Raw genomic sequence first — 16,891 nt, forward strand, 5'->3', positions numbered from 1 at the left:
AGGTTTAACATAATTTACAACAGTTGACTGCTGTCCCTCATTCACACTGTTTTAGAAAGGATTCTATGCAGGGTACGTACACTGTAAAATTAATGCAATCATTTCTGATGTATGGAGATCCTAAAGCAAATCTAGAATTGGGACTATTTAGCACTTTCTGCAATAAGTGTGCTGTGTCCCTCATGTTTCCTATCTTCATTTCCATGTTGCAGTTCAATGAAATGGAGATTCCGCAGGGCATCTGTGAGCTATAGGGCAGTGCAGACTAAAATTCAGCCTTTGCTTACGTACACGGTCAGGACTGAGTACTCTCCAATCCTTCTAGACGAGACTCCCCAAACCACCTTTTTCCTGGTTAGAATCTAGCCAAGAAAAGCATCCTAAAGTAGCAATTAACTGTTTTGTAAAGGTTGTACGCATATATTTTAAACATTGAAAATACAATTTTTGCCAAATTGTATTCCACAGATATGTAAACCCAATTTTCCTAACTTCCAACAGACCTCACAACCTCTGAGGATGCCTGCCATAGATGCAGGCAAAACGTCAGGAGAGAATGCTTCTAGAACATGGCTACACAGCCTGAAAAGTACAACAACCCACTTTTGCCAAATGGATTTCCAATAACTGCCTTTTCTGTTTTGTTTTGTTTTGTTTATTCCCTCAGTATTTGGGGCAGTCACCAGTCTCAAGGGTAAAAAATGGCCCCCTCTCAACTTCTGGAGTTTGGCATCAAATTTGAAAATAATATCTCCTTGTCAGCGCTTTTAAAGCATCTAGTACACTGTGGGATATTCCCTGAACTGTGAAAAAAATGTTTCTCTGTAATTTGGAGTTTTGGGAGGAGGGTGTTTTGAATCCTATAAGGTCTCCTCTGAAATAACATCAGCTCCTGAATCTATTTTGAAATTGATTGTCCCACATATAGTTCAGTATATTCTAAGGACAGTGGGTGTCTAATGGCTTTACAATATACTGGGCCTCAGAAAAAAATGGCTTTCTATCACTGTGGTTGCTGTTTGCACCATCTGGGTAAGATATATGCTAGCATTTTTCTTTCAAGACCTCCTACCTTGTACTTGCATAGCTCAATGAAATCTTCAGTGAGTGTGAGTTTCTACAACTTGTGAATACAGCCTGAAACAATGAGTCTGTATATTGCATGGTGATTTTTAGAAAGCAATTTTTTTGTTTACTTTTCGTAGGAGTACTAGTCTGGGCTTTCGTTTGTGCTCTGTTTACTGAGATATGGGATGGAAATCTGCCTTTTTCAAAACTGCTGCAAGACCTTCCATTTTGTGGAATGCATGGCACCTCTTCCAAGTCACTCATTCCAATTTTGAACAACCCAAATTACCTCTCTATCTGTGTAATTGTGAAGAGTAAAGACAAGAAAGATTTGCACTATTTATTTACTACACTACATCTACTCTGTGCTGTCAAAGATTCTTCTACCTCAATCAGTCTATGTATTGTCAATATGAAATAAGTACGTTTACGGTATTTTTATGCAGAGCCTAACTAATGTAGATCCCTTATTAATAACCACAATTTCTAGAAAAAGACTCAATGAGCCCAACCTGCATTGCCATTGCTAAATATTCACAATTTAACTTATTTCTTTACTATTCACTATTCTGAAACTAGGAAAATTCATTGGGATTTGTGAGAATTAAAGGAAGGTAGGAATAGCAAATCTTGTTATAAATTGCCAATTTGTACACAAACGTAAAGCAATCTCAATATTTTACCTTGATTTTTTGAAAGGCCATAAAATGTCAAATCATGGCATGCTGATTTTATATGCAGTAAAAAAAATGTGATTTGGGAAAGTTCCATTCATTTGTGCATGAAAGGTAACCTTCATCTACAAACCAGAGACATGGGAGTTATAAATTCCTGGATTGCCATGCCAACAGCACCACCTTGTGCTCTTAATCGTCAAGCACAATTTGTTTAAGTGCATAAATCCTTTCCAGCTTCAAGATTTGTTAGGGGGGCAAGTTCATCTGTAGTGGCAACAAAGACCAGCACCTACCAAAAATATTTAAAATCTCCACATCCATACAAATCTACACATCCACATTTTCCTTCCTGAATGTTATATGGACTGCAATCGTTGGAAGGACGTAACTATTCATTTCTGTCTAAAAAGTTTTCATAATTCATTTGTAATTCTCGCTTTTCTGCCCCACATCCTTCTTGCAATAATTGGAAAGTAGATATCATTTGAGGAATGGACAAAAGGAACCACTTTAATTAAATTATATTGAGTAGATGACTTCTCACCATTAAAACTGTGGGGAAATAATATAAGTGCTATAGCATGAAATTGTGATTGAAATACATTTCTGCACTCCCTCCATCCCAGAAACAAGCAGATATATCAATCAATCATAAATAAATAAATTTTAATGATTTTTTCTCTCTGTTCCAGTCCATTATATATATTTTACATTTATTTATAAAACAGTAGTAACAATTCATAATCAAAGCATGGTGCAGTTCTTCCTTTTTAAAAAATAACAAAAAAATTCTTTAAAAATGTGAGACCAATTATCACCAAAAAAAAGTATCAGCCCCTCCATTCTAACACTGGAAGAGATTTTGGTAAAGTGTACCTTTCAGCTATTCCAGTTTGGAGTCAGATAAAATATACAACTTATCAATTTATACTTATTCCTTCTGTATACAAGCTAAGCAATAGAACATACTGTGTTATGGCATATACTAGGATGGGAAGAAGGGAGGAAATGTGGTATAAGCATCTTTGCACCCAAAGTTTCAAAAATGATTTCAAGTTCCTCTACCACAAGAAATTAAATCAGTAAAAGCTTGAGTTCCCCCCCCCCCTCAAATTAACCCTTTTTCATTTACTTGAGACTGATGTACTGGACGATAAGGTACCCAAAAGTTTACTAAATACATTTTTGAAGAAAAAACTTTGGTTCTGCATCTCTCCAAATTCACCTGCTTTTAAAAGCCTTCTGGGTCTGAATCAATGTTTACAAGCACATCAAATATTAAGGCTACAATAGAGATGCACACTTACTTAGAAGTGAGCAAGTGAGATTCATACACTAACATACACAACACAAACACACGCAACGATGTTTGGGTAGACTTACTATTAAGCAGATGTGCCCAGGATTTTGCCATAAAATCTATTGGCACATTAAAAATAAGTTGTTTTTATTTTGCAGATCACATTACTACATAAGGAGGAAATACAGACAGGTGTCCTGATCATAAAAGCTTTCAATTAAATCCTGAGAAGACAAGGCACTAAAGAGGGAAAATTGGCTTCTTCGGCAAAAGAGTGCTTTCATGCCTCATTCTTATGCTGTATCTTGTAAATCAGTTAAGCACACTGCATAATACTTGTAATAACTTTACATGCAAACACACTTTATAAGGTTCCAATACGTAACACTTTCAAGTAAGTTGTTCTCCTCATTCCTCCCATCAAAAAGTCTTTGCGATTCTGTGGTCTAAAAGCCATCAGATCTATCTTCCAGTATATTTGTTGCAGCAACAGACACCTTTTCTTAATGCCAATTCACATCTTGCATTCTGTTTCACCAAACCTTTAATATACTTTCTTTTTGCCTGCTAGGGCTTATCTGCAAGAGCTAAATTGTGAGACCTCGGGACACACGGCACCAACAAGGAGTAGACATCTGCATTCAAGCTGCTATACATTATGATTCAGAGAATATAATCTGTGCACCTACTGGCATTTGGCAAGACTTCACAATATTCTCTAGCTCAAGAATATATAAACACAATGTCCCAGAGTCCGCACATTTGCTTTCAAGGATGCCCACTACTCTTCCACAGATACTTCACATATATTTACAGCTGTACTTTTTGGATCATAATTTCAGGCACATAAATCTACAAATGCAGAACAATGGATCTTGGAGCTTCTGGAACTGAAACTCTGTTGATAGCCTTTTTCAACATGATACTTTCCAGCTGTGCTAAGAAGCCAACAACTCCCATAATCCAGCCAGAAGGGCCATGTGGAGCATGACCAAACAAATCTGGAGACCAAAATGTTTAGGAAAGTTGATCAATGCTGCTCATCTAAACTACACATTCTAGGCAGGAGCCAGCATGATGGGGTTTGAGCACTGGACGACAACTCTGAAGACCAGGATTCAAATCCCTGCTCAGGCAACGAAACCATGGGCCTTGAAGACCTTGGTCAAGTTAGACCCTCTCAGCCGCAGATAAAGGCAACCATAAATCCTCTCTGGAGAAATCTTTGCCAAAAAAACCACATGCTAGGTTCACCTTAAGAGTTCCCATGAATCTGAATGAGACCAATACTTTCTAAACTTCCAATAAATCCCTTCTCTGTGAAAACTCTGTAGCTGGCATCCTGTCAGTTTAATCCCAACTAGAATAGACCAACTGAAGGAATCACCTGATTTAATGGCTCTTCTTTAGTCAGGACTAACAATAGCCTTCCGGTCTGTTTATGTATGTATACTTCCATCCACCCACCTTTAGAATAACATTCCAATTTTGCAACAGCCATTATAATGCAAAATCAAAATTAAGAATCAATTAGAATGCCTCACATGCCTGCATCTCTACATGTGCCTTTCCAGATGGGCAAAATAATGCGCCCATCCGAAGTAATGCAAGCTCCTATCCAGCACCATTGTTACAATACTCCATCCCCACATAGTGGAGAGAGGCAGAGGTAGCCTTGCTGTGCAAATATATATATTTACAGATATCTGGGTGGATGTGTGCTGCCCTGTTCAAGCGTGGTTGTGCACAACATCTAAACCAGGAATGGGCAACTGTGGCCCTCCAAATGTTTCTGGACTTCACATTTAATCAGCCCTCATCACTGGGTATATACACTGGGGCTAATTGGAATGGTAGGCCAAAACACTCTGGAAGGCCATGGCTGCTCACTCCTAAAGGCATACAAAACTCATAAGGAGGAAATACAAAATGGCATTGTATGAAATATCTAAAAATGTCTTTGGGAAGAAGAGGAGAAACTTGTATCACTGGCTGTAATGATGCCAGAGGAAAGTGCCCGTGATATTATTGCATGTATGCTGCATACAACATCTGTGCAATGTGAATGACTGCAACAGTGGTCATCGCTGTGGCTAAAGGGAAAGTGTGTCTTCTATAAGATCTCTTGATCATACTGAGCAGTTCAACAGCACCTAATTCATTCACAGCTTTCTCAGTTATTCAACATCTTAAATGTTCAAATGCATTATACGGCATCACACAGTATAACTGGTTTCACAGTTTTAAAATTGTCTTTTTTCAACTCAAAATGAAATAGAATTAAGTTGGGAAATAGGAACAAGTTTAAAGTTGAAATGGGTATTTGTGGTGCATGAGTTCACAGGAGGTGCTTTGTCATAAAAAGATTAAAATATTTTCAGAATACCATTATCTTAGAAAAAACATTTTATGTTGTGAAAACACTACAAATAAAATCAGATTAAAAAAAAACTCCCTTGGATGAACTTGGAGCAGATTTCACCCAAGCACAGGACACAGTTTTTATCAAAACCAGCAATTTGCAACATTCATGTTTGATGCAACACATGCTCCCACCTGAATGCCATTGTTAATGAAATTCAGAAACTAGCTAGAAGAAGAAGGAAGTGCCATCTTCCTCTGAAGCAGCTTTTATCCATTGTTTTTGAGACTGCTGCTTGCAAACTTAACAAAGGCTTCAGGTGGATTTTGTTTCTGTTGTGATTAATGACTGTCTAATGAATTAATTTTACCTCTCCATCTTTATAATATTTTATAACATTATAACATATATGCCATGATCATTGTTTCCATTTTTTCAAACCTATGCACTCTGCTATTTCAGTAGAGGAATGCTCACCTAGTCTTTTTATGTTGGGAATTTCTCTAGCACATTCCACAAAGCTGTGTGTGCGCACCTTCAAGTCACCTGTCAACTACTTAAGGTAACCATGTACACAGTTTTCTTAGATAATGAATAGTCAAATTTGGCTTTGCCAAATTCTTCCTCTGAAATATAGCCTACAGAACCTGGCATTCATTGGAGACTTCACATCCAAGTAGAAAACTCATACTCTACTCTTTGGTAGATATTTTATTTCTCCGACTCTTTAAAAAAAATCTTTGGAAACCATGTCTTCCACTTGTCCCTAAGATCTCTCTCTCCCCTGCATACATTTTCCTCCTCTAGTAAGGCATGTTCCTGCCTTGTTTCTAATCAATGTTGAAAGAGCATTGCCTCCTTGTAATTGTGGGAAGAATGGAATTGCAAGAATACCATGTAAATTGTACAGAAAGATTTTAAACAGCTACAGTTCCCAGAACCACGATGGATCACTGAAGTCACTGTTTTACCTGAAAAAAGTATTTTGATTATTCTACAGCTAATGATTCCTAGTTCCAGAATCCAAAACTGTATAAATAAGATTTGTTTCACAAAGTAGTCACTCTTTTTTAGTATCTGCTGGGGTTTAGTTCTAGGACCTCCGAGGATTCAAACTCTGTGGGTGCCTGTCCCATTATATACAATGGTGTAGAAAATGGTATCCCATGTATAAAATGATAAATCAAGTTTGGTTTGGCATATTTTCAAGCCAGGAATGGCTGAATCACTGGACACAAAGGACTGACCATGTAAGGAACTGCCTTATGCCAGGATAGAGCATTAGTCCACCTATCCCAGTATTTCAACTGGTCTTGGATGGTAAGTAGAGTCAGTACAGATTAGTACTTGGTTAGGATACTGTCAAGAAACACCTGGTGCTGTAGACTATATTTCAGAGGAAGGAACTGGCAAAATCACCTTGCCTAAGAAAGCCCTATGAGATTTCCATAAGTTGACTGGTGACTTGAAGGCACAAGCATACCCATTAGCAGCTTCCTAGTTTCTCAGGCAGAGGTCTTTCCCTTTACCTGATAGGTCTTTAACTGGTGATGCCAGGGATCAAACCTAGGCCCATCTGTGTGCAAGAGAAGCACTTTTCTGAAACAGGAAGTAACTTGTAAAATGGCTCAGAGGAACTACAAGCATGGCAAAAATGCCCACATGCCCCCTAGAAATAATTTGTGGACATTTAGGGGGGGGAAGTGTTTTTTATTTTTTCTTGTGGGGAGTATGTTGTGGGTTGCATTTTCCAAGATTACTTGGGAGGCTAATGAATCCCACTAGGCTTCCATGTATGCCAACCCTGAGATGAAGCATCTCTTCTTAACCCCTTCAATAATCAGGCTGAGCAGGATTCTGATGTTAAATGGGTGGAGGAAGACATTCTCCCTTCTCCACAGGTTGAAATTCATAGATTCTATAAGCATTAGTAAGACCTTAAGGCATACTTGCTCCAAGTTCAAAAGGACTAGACTAACAAGCTTAATATAACAATCCAAACAGTATCACATTTAGCCTTTACCCAAATGCACAAACACTATTCCCTCCGTCCCCATTGGACTGGATCTTACTGATTCCTTTAAAAAGCAATAATATTCTATATTCTAGTATTTGAAACAGATAATTCACATTCAAGCAGGTCCAATGCAAACCAACCATCTCAAGCCCCTCAATAGGAGACTTTGTCTGCCTAACATTTCACAAGCTTGATGATACCAAAAGTGCTCAAACTGAAGATGGGCCACTGTCTACCCTGAGATCATTCAACAATCAAAAATATACATTTCCCATAAGAACTATCCCTTGATTAGTTACTCTTAGGCACTGAACAAAGTTCTTGTCAAAAACTTCAGGCCAAGCTTCTGACAGCTACCTGATGCAAACACAACCAAGGCTGGAACTAAAGAGGTCCAAGCGTTTTGATTTTCCTGAGCTACCAAAAAGGATTATTAGGAACTGCAGAGAAAACAATTCACCCAAAGTTTCCAGGCTGGGATTGCAAAGTACCACCAATTGCTAAGTGGAGGTATCCTTAAGTCCTGATCTAAAATGCCCTGGGAAACTGATGGCAGGAATGAAATCCATTCATTCTCAAACTCCCAGGTTACATGGTAGAGATGAAGGGATTTTTGACTGCAAAAAGAACCATGTACAGATTTTATCAGTTCTAGGAGACAAGGGATACAAAATTATTCATAAGACGGTATGAAATAATTCAGAGCAGTAACATATCACCAGCACTGTTGGGCATGGTCTCCACTTTCATTTAGGCTACATATGAGAGAGCGCAGAATAGGATATCCAAGAGCAGGTATGCTAGGTGTTTCCCTCCACAGACAGATGTGCAAAACTTCAAATTTATGTTTACTAGTTAAATATACCACATCACAGAAAAGTAGCTGCATTTCAATGATGTATTGCTTTGTAAATGGTATTGAAAATAAGGACCTCGGGTATATGTATAATGAAAGCATCACACAGATCTCAAAATCCAGACAGTTAGCATAAACAAGTGTATGTATGCAACTGCCCTCAAAACTTCACTATTAGCTTAGCTGAATATACAGTATTTTAGATCAACTAATGCAAATGAAGAACAAGGAAAGCTTTGCTGAAAGGCTAGCATTTGTAAGTTGTGGGTCACCAGATGTTTTGACCTTCAACTCCCAGAAATCCTAACAGCTGGTAAACTGGCTGGGATTTCTGGGAGTTGTAGGCCAAAACATCGGGGAACCCACAGGTTGAAAACCTCTGGTCTAAAGAAATGTGTTTTTCTTTGTAGCAAAGCTACAGATAAAACATACAGCCTATAGAGCAACAGAATCAGCTGAAAGAAAGATGGCTCCTAGTTAACCTGATCGGCTAGGTCCTCAGTACATTATATAGAAACCTCATCTGAATAAAGAGTGAGATCCTGTGTGCAGTGGTACAAAAGGAGCAGACATGCAATAGGCTTTTTTAATGAAACCAAGCATGATTTTAAATGGCGAAACAACCTGATAATGCTCCATGGTAAAAGGCTGCTGCTAAATGACTGCAGGTGTGCACACAAAGCCATCCTGCCCCACATATACCTATGAGGCTACACAGGGTTCTAGCCAAAAGAAATTCAGAAAAAGTGAGGAAGGGTCAAAGCCAAAAATAAACTGCAGTGACCTGATCTTTGGGGTGGGGGGTCAGATTAGAGCAGAGTTTTCCAAACATTAGTTTATTGGCCACAGTGGATACGTGCGTCACACCATCATAACAAGAAATGACAAAAATCCTGGAAATGTATATTTTACAAAAATATGAAAGTTTTTCATGAAATGTTGTGTCCCTATACATTCTGTCATTACAATTTATGTATGTGTCCGTATCTCTTGTAAGAGGTTGGTTTAACCTCCAGTTTGCTAGTAAAACTGAATTATTGTATCGTGAAATGATGCATGTCTAAGTAAAAGTAAGTAAGTGAGTCTAAAATGTGTGTTACCAACATGAAATGTTTGGAAAACTCTGGATTAGAGATTTACTTCAAAGCCTAATGGAATATTACTTTGGAAAATTGCAGTAACTTCATTAAGGCTACAGTGCTGCATTTGGGCTTCTAGGTTTAAAGGTGTTCTACACTATCTCTTTATCCCTCAAAAGGATAAATACACCTACTCAGGACACATGTTTTGGCAGTAGCACCACACTCTCCCTTTTGCAGAGTCTACTGGGCATCCCTGACTCATATAAGGAAAGAAGCCCCAATATGGGAGCATCCCTGAAGTGGTCTGTAACCTTGTGATTGTAGCTCAAGAGGCATTGGGAAGGGAACAGTGAGGGACACAGATGGGCCATGATGGTCTGTGAGCACAAATTAGCACCAAACCTTGTTCAAACCTGCTTTTTAGACAGGATGAACTACTGCTTGGCCATCTGCACCAAAATCACATTGCAGCAAAGAAAAACAAAGCAACAAAAAAGGCAAAGTGGCTTTGCAGGACATGCAGTATGAAGGCACAGGAATCAGACAGTCTGGAAAGGAGTTGCAAATCCTGAATATCCTCCGATCATGACCAATGAAGCAGGATTTCTCAGTTTTTGGCAAATCAGGACTGGGGGGAAGGGGTGAACTTTGTGCTGAGGATCCGTCTCACCTGCACACAAACTGTCCATATTTTAGGATGCATATCTGTTTAGTCTCACAAGCCCCTAAATAAGTCTGCAAGGATAAGGCAGAAGGAGAAATCTCAGAGAACTAATATTTGACTCTTAGTCTGTTCTGCCTTGGAGGTTTCAAATCACAGCATGTCTGTGTCCTCCATGCTGAAACTGCTTCGGCGACTGCTGGCCTTTGAGGCTTCTGGGGAGACGGCAGAAAACAAGGGGTCAGGAGCCACAGGCAGCATGGTATCCTCCATTAGCATCAAGTCTAGCTCCTTCTTGGACAAAGAGGGGAAGGAGACACTTTGGCTGGGATCCAGAGAGTCATGGAAGCCTCTAGAGTTGTCATCAAAGCTCAGGCTATGGGTAAAGTCCAGCTGATCGTAAGGAGACTGTGGAGGAGCAAAGTGAGGCTGGTGTTGTTGAGCTTCCAGCTCAGGATGGAGTTGTGGCGGTGGCTGAGGGGGCAGTGGCTGCTGTTGCTGCTGCTTCTGCTGCTGGATCTCTGGTGTCCCCTCATCCCCAGAGGTTTCTTGCTTGACCACCTGCTGAGCTAGTTCAGCCATGTTCATGCCAGAGGGAGAAGTGGTTGGCAGCCCATGGACCCGAGCCTGCATCTCCAGCTCCTTTAAGAAGGCATACAGAGTTCTTACACAAACAGTAAGAGTGAGCACAATGCAGACAGGGCTGCACTAAGACAAGAATGCAGAAACAACAGGAATCCAGTCTGTATAATACCTGCATACAGGCAAACCTAAGCACACACAACAAATAATTGCTTTTGAAGACAGCATGCAGGAGCTTTCACAGGACCAACTTATTTATAATGCAGTATTTTTTTTCTAGCAGCAACTCTATTGCTGCTATTGTTTTTAATTTATATTTTGGTCATCAATAAATTTGGAGCCCCCGATGGCACAATGAGTTAAACTCTTGTGCTGGTAAGACTGCTGACTGACAGGTCAGCAGTTCAAATCCAGGGAGAGTGGGTTGAGCTCCCTCTGTCTGCTCCAGCTCCCCATGCGGGGACATGAGAGAAGCCTCTCACAAGTATGGTAAAACATCAAACATCCAGACATCCCCTGGGCAACATCTTTGCAGATGGCCAATTCTCTCACACCAGAAGTGACTTGCAGTTTCTCAAGTCACTCCCGACACAAGGAAAAAAATCAATAAATTGCAGCCGACTTCATACTGAATGTCATAGCTTTGAAATAAAAACTGACAAACTTTTTAAATATAAATTATTAAGATAATGTAGTTTTATGGGATATTTGTGCTTCTTTAGCACCCTGCACCTGGTTAGTGAGCTAAATAAGCATATGACATGATCTTTGGAAAAACATTGTCAAATGCATATAGCAACCAGTATGATCAACAAAAGGAGTACATGAGTAAAAGACAGAGAAAGAATGTGCTCTGTAGTCAGGGATGTGAAGCACTCTTTCATGTTTTCTCGGGGCAAGAGGATATGAGACAGGTGAGCAATGGATGGAAGCTGGTATATCTTTAATGATGGGATAACAAAAATACAGTTTCAACAAGCATGTGAAGGTGACTTAGAGAATTGTAAGCAGAGAGCAAAAAAGGGGGAACCTACTTGTATGCGGAGCCAGAGCTGCTTGTTTGCCATTTCCAGGCGTCGAGAGTGATTCTCAAGATCTCGTGACCTCTGCAGGTCTTTCTGCATCCTCCTGATATAATCAACAGAGGCTTTCAGGATTGTCCCTTTGTTCCAGCGCACATCCCTGATGTTGAGACATGGGAACAAGTAGAACATTAGCAACTGAAAGAATTACTTCCAGATTGACAGCAGGTTTACAGCTGGCTGTTTTCAAGCAAATGGATGGAGGAGTTGAAATGTCAAATATGTCAAATCATTTACTTGTCTCAAAACCAAGAAAAAATCCCTTTTAATGAGTTGTGTAACCTTAGAATTATTGAAGTCCACATTCCCTCAGGGGCAATCTGTCAGTGGCTACATGTCAGCATTGAGTTGATATAATTGATTAGTCATGTGCCACAAATTGAGGCACCATTGGTTATTTTGATTTCCAGTGCTATGACTGTAGTTTACTTCTCCAGATGTGCCAGGTGTTGATGTTCTTAGGCTGCCATTCCATTTAGCTGCCACAGGACATGATAGTCAGAGAAACTATCCTGTGTTCTATTCTTGTTTCCTATCCGATTTCTCTTTTCAAAAATGACTTCTTTGGCTTTTTAAATATTAAAGGTTGCTTCTTGTCACAAGGATCCAGTGAAATAAAATGGGTTTGAAATATCAGTTTGGCAAAAGGGTAACAGGCATAAAAAGAAACCAGCCACTCCAAGACTGACGATCTACACTATTTCCCAGCTCAGCTTTGTAGCGATTCAGCTGCAGCTGAAACTTGACACATGAATATAGGGCAGTGGTTCTCAACCTGTGGCTCCCCAGATGTTTTAGCATTCAACTCCCAGAAATCCTAACAGCTGGTAAACTGGTTGGGATTTCTGGGAGTTGTCAGCCAAAACACCTGGGAATCCACAGGTTCAGAACCACTGATACAGGACCACAATGCCGAGTTTGGCCCTAAAGATAAAGTTTTATGTACTACTGTTTATTGATTTGATCTACTCTTACATTTTTAAATAGAAATTAGCCAATCACACTGAGAATTCTGCAGGATGACACATCAGCTCCCTCTCACTAGTGAGCAGTGGTGCCACAGTCACAAGCAGGCGTCCCTACGGGGTCCTGTTGTAACTCCGTGGTGAAGTGTGGCTCACTGAAAGGAAGGAGGACTGGACATATCATCCTTCAGTGCCCTGCTCACCAGCACCAGAGATTGCCACCCATCAGTGTGGCTGGCTGAATTATAAGGTGGATTTGGACAATCAGATTGGGAGATAGAACATAGCCATGACATAGTGGCAATACGTCTGCTGCAGGATCTCAGCTAATTTGAGTTATATACAAAACATAACATGAGATAACCCCTTTTCCATTGTTTCTTTCTCAGCATGGATTCTAGTGCCAAGAAAACATGGAGCTTTTACCAGAACTTACAGATCTCCAGCTTTTGGGATGAGCATCCCTAGTTCTTTAATGCGATCATTGATGTTAAACCTTCGTCTTCTTTCAACTATAAAGAGAAAGACAAAGAAAGGGAAATTTAAAATTGCCTAACACATTTCGCCTTGAAAAAAGAAAAAAGGGAAGTATAATTTTACATTTTGATACTGGTGCATAGGAGACACTGTTGACATCCCAACAAGAAAGGATAAGAAGGAATAGAATAGGAAGCTCTGAAGAGAAATTGGGAATTTGTTCCAGCTAAAACTTACTTAGATTGTGATTGTCCTTCTTCTGCCGTTCCTTAGCCAAAGCACGGCTCTCAGCATCTAGAGACAAAGATCAAATTAAAGTAGCCAGTCAAGAAAAGACTGAAGCACTTATCCATACATATGCATAAACACCCCCTCACTTGCACTCTAAGGCAAAGCTGGAACTGAGTATTTTCCCAACAACTCACTCAGAAGGCCATCATAAATTACCTGTGTAGTCTCTTTTCTGGGTGAGATCAGCAGGACAGGAGCTGCTGGTCATGCCCACCACAGAGGGAGTCATTGGAAGGTCACTGCTATACACATTCATATGGCTGCTGGAGAGAGGCAGCTACAAAACAAAGATGTGGAAACAAAATTTTATCTTAGCACAGAAAAGGCAAAATGAAACTTGCAGCCTGTTTCAAATATGATAGATGAACCATCTGTTTCAGATGTCCAGGCAACTTATATGCTATCAGATGCAGAAATACTGCTTCCTTGTGGAGAGATTCTGCGCCAGAGTAAAATGTATGAGTATCAGAACAAAATAGGAAGGCAAACTGTTAATAGCTAACTGTTGCCCTTTTCCCAAGCCAGGAAGTACCTATGATGCACAACCACTATCCATATAGCTCTTGTATACACACGCACACAGCAATGCAAGATTTTGCCTCAGGAAAGATTTCAAAATGCTAGAATGAGATCAAAGATCTCTTTAATTCCTGCCAAATGATGGCTCCAAACCACTTGCTGGGAAAGAAATCAAAGAGTGAATCTATCCTCTATATCTAAATTGCAACTTACAGCTCATCTGGCTTAAGACCATTGGCCTTCATGGTGCAAAAAAAGGAAGCAAGAGCCAAATAAGCAGCAACAGGTAACTTCAGAAACAACTTTTGCTGAGAGGGACAAAACAGCAAAAGGCAAAACCAGAAACACTCACAGTATTAGGCATATGGATTTCTGGGTTAATACATCCCACTGTTGTCGTCAGCTGCATTATATCTTCAATAACGTCATCTATCTGAAAGAAGTATCCAGACAAGTAAATTAGTTATTCTGTTTTCGCAAAATTAACATAAATCTTGTAGTACAGAAGAGTTTTCCCCATTTTTCAAATGCATGCTTGTGCACAGATATGGGTAACACAATGATACATTTGAGAATCTAATGGAGACAGCTTCTTTTTACATTTCTCTACAACATCCCTTGCCAGAAAAGAAATGGGACAAAAGCTCCACCACAAGTATTTATACATCATTTCCTACACTATGGAGTGAAAATCAAATTTCCTTTCCCCACCTCCCAAACATTAAGTTATGCAACCAGAAGAATCATGTGGCACTGCTCTGTGAGGACTTTACCACTTCTCATTGCATGAGGAGGGCTGCATATTTGAATTTTCACTGCTGGAAACTCACTGAAGACTTCTATAAACTTGCTCAGAATAGAAAGCCCAGCTTTCTGTACTATCCTTTTCTGATGGGCTGAAATAATCCCATGTAAGCATCTGTCTGAGAGGAGCTGTGCCTCCTGAAAGAGATGCAGACTCCCTCACAAACAGAGGTATCAGAGGTAAGGTACACAAGTAAGAGCTTTGAAAATATCTACCACTACCCTCTCCAAAAAAGTCCTCCTGTTTCTAAGATTGTAACATATACACACCTCCCTTTCTGGGTTAGAGCCAATGTTGAGCATTGCCATCGGACTGTTGGGGGTGCTATTGCCTGCAGAAGAGGACAAGACATGGCTCGGCGTTGGCCTCACACCAGGTGAGGCAGAAGGGGGAGGCTTGGGAGAAGGGGCACTGAGCAGCGGAGCAAACTTGTTCCCATAGGTTTCAGACAAGAAATCTTGGACCTTCTTGTCTCGTGACCGTTGCAGGTGGTACGTGGTAGGGTTCTCCAGGAAAGACTGAACCTGAAAGTAACCATTAAAAAGTCAGCAAAGAAGAAACAGAGAGATATTTCTATGAAAAATGGCAATAATTTTCAAATGAATATGTCTTCAGGGGAAAACAGCTGCTTTTTTTCTCCATAGCATACTGACTTACAGACCTATGACTGACTGGTTCATCAACTGCAACCAGATTTCAAACCCATGTAAATGGCATGGGTCTGGCATTCTTCCTGGTCATATTTGATTTCTTTGCTGTTCATCTCAGATTGTGAACTCCTTGGAGACAAAGACCTTATTGGCAACCCTGTAAAGTGCTATGCACAATGACAGCTCAAACACAAATCTCTGGTTAAGAGACAGAAGTTATCAATTTGTTCCCTAATCAATAATAACCTTCAGACTGAGGTGAATAAACTATGTCCTCCAAAGCTTTTGAAGCTTAAAGAATCTCACACAAAAGTCAGAAGTATTTAGGCTGCTCATTTTTATATATAATTTTGGGGTGACAGTAACCTTACTTTTAAATGAGAACTGGTTGACAGGTTCTATTTCTCTCTTTCCAGCAGCACCCAAAGTTTTACTATTGCTTCAAATAATGGTTGTTTAGTTCTCAGCAGACCTGTGGTACATCATGATTTAGCATTGTTCCCAGAATTATTTTGACCAAGGAATCTAGCTGAGTTGCTGTTACCAAACTAGCTGTCATTGGAAACTATGACAAGTCTGATAATTTTAAAATGTTAAGAAATCTTCATCACATCAACTGACTTGTTTTAGAAAATATCCTTTCTTTGTCTGGATGTAAATCTCAGTAATTTTTTTGAAAAATAATTACTATCCTTAATGAAAAGGGCAACATTAATTCATAATGAGCTGTAAGGTATGTATTTTCTAAAGGAATAAGGAATTCTCAGCTTTGTTTGTTTGAAATGTCTGTAAGATATTGGTTGACTTGTAAGCAAAGCATGTTGACTTTCGCAATTTTTCATATGTCAATGGTTAATCTTGTTTGACATTCCCATTAGTCAGGGCCAACTGTACCTTTAAGACTTCTCCTGGAACAGGGGGTGGTGACTGGAAATGAACTGGTGTGTTGATGGCAGGAGTTGGAGCCATTGGCATCTGCTGCTGTTGCTGCATGTAATGCATCATTGCCTGTTGTTGCATGCGCTCCCGTTGCTCCTCTTGTTGCACCTGTTCTCTCATAAGCTGCATCCGTAGACCAATGCGTGACGCCATGGTTTGTATTTTTATGTCTGTCAAGTCTTCCTAAGAAACACCTAAAATCCTGAGAAATCAATTATATGGATTAAGACATAACAATTCAGGATGTACTTGTGGTCTTACCTATATGGCATAAATATTCTCACACACTACAAATTGTGCACTGTGCTTCAGAGAAAGTAAGAATAACTGCATGAATGATTGCAAGTGGTGCAAAAGCAACACTGACTCAGCAATGCAATAATATCAACACAGAGTACACCTAGAAGAGATTAGCTGTATGGAAATTGTAGCTCCCATATGTTGTGGGATGTATTTCCATCATCCCTGGCCACATTGTTTGAGGCTGAGGGGAAACTGAAGGTCAGCATATAGAGTGCCATAAATTCTTCATTCCAGAAGTGGGTTCTTTTCAACCAT

General features: G+C 39.8%; 1 protein-coding gene across 2 annotated transcripts in view; it reads right to left on the bottom strand.

Annotated features, from left to right (window-relative positions):
• Positions 1-2,390: 2,390 nt before the first annotated feature.
• TFEB (transcription factor EB) overlaps positions 2,391-16,891 on the bottom strand; it is an 84,542-nt gene continuing 70,041 nt past the window's right edge. For both annotated transcript variants that reach the window (XM_067468008.1, XM_067468009.1), the window contains exons 3-10: positions 16,289-16,535; positions 15,014-15,268; positions 14,292-14,372; positions 13,577-13,697; positions 13,367-13,423; positions 13,089-13,164; positions 11,640-11,787; positions 2,391-10,665 (exon numbers count right to left, since the gene is read on the bottom strand). In XM_067468008.1, the coding sequence (XP_067324109.1) occupies positions 10,177-10,665; positions 11,640-11,787; positions 13,089-13,164; positions 13,367-13,423; positions 13,577-13,697; positions 14,292-14,372; positions 15,014-15,268; positions 16,289-16,486 (1,425 nt within the window). In that variant the 5' untranslated portion in view covers positions 16,487-16,535 and the 3' untranslated portion in view covers positions 2,391-10,176. The remainder of the gene's footprint in view (positions 10,666-11,639; positions 11,788-13,088; positions 13,165-13,366; positions 13,424-13,576; positions 13,698-14,291; positions 14,373-15,013; positions 15,269-16,288; positions 16,536-16,891) is intronic.

The sequence above is a fragment of the Anolis sagrei genome, chromosome 4, assembly GCF_037176765.1.
Source record: "Anolis sagrei isolate rAnoSag1 chromosome 4, rAnoSag1.mat, whole genome shotgun sequence".
Lineage (NCBI taxonomy): Eukaryota > Metazoa > Chordata > Lepidosauria > Squamata > Dactyloidae > Anolis > Anolis sagrei.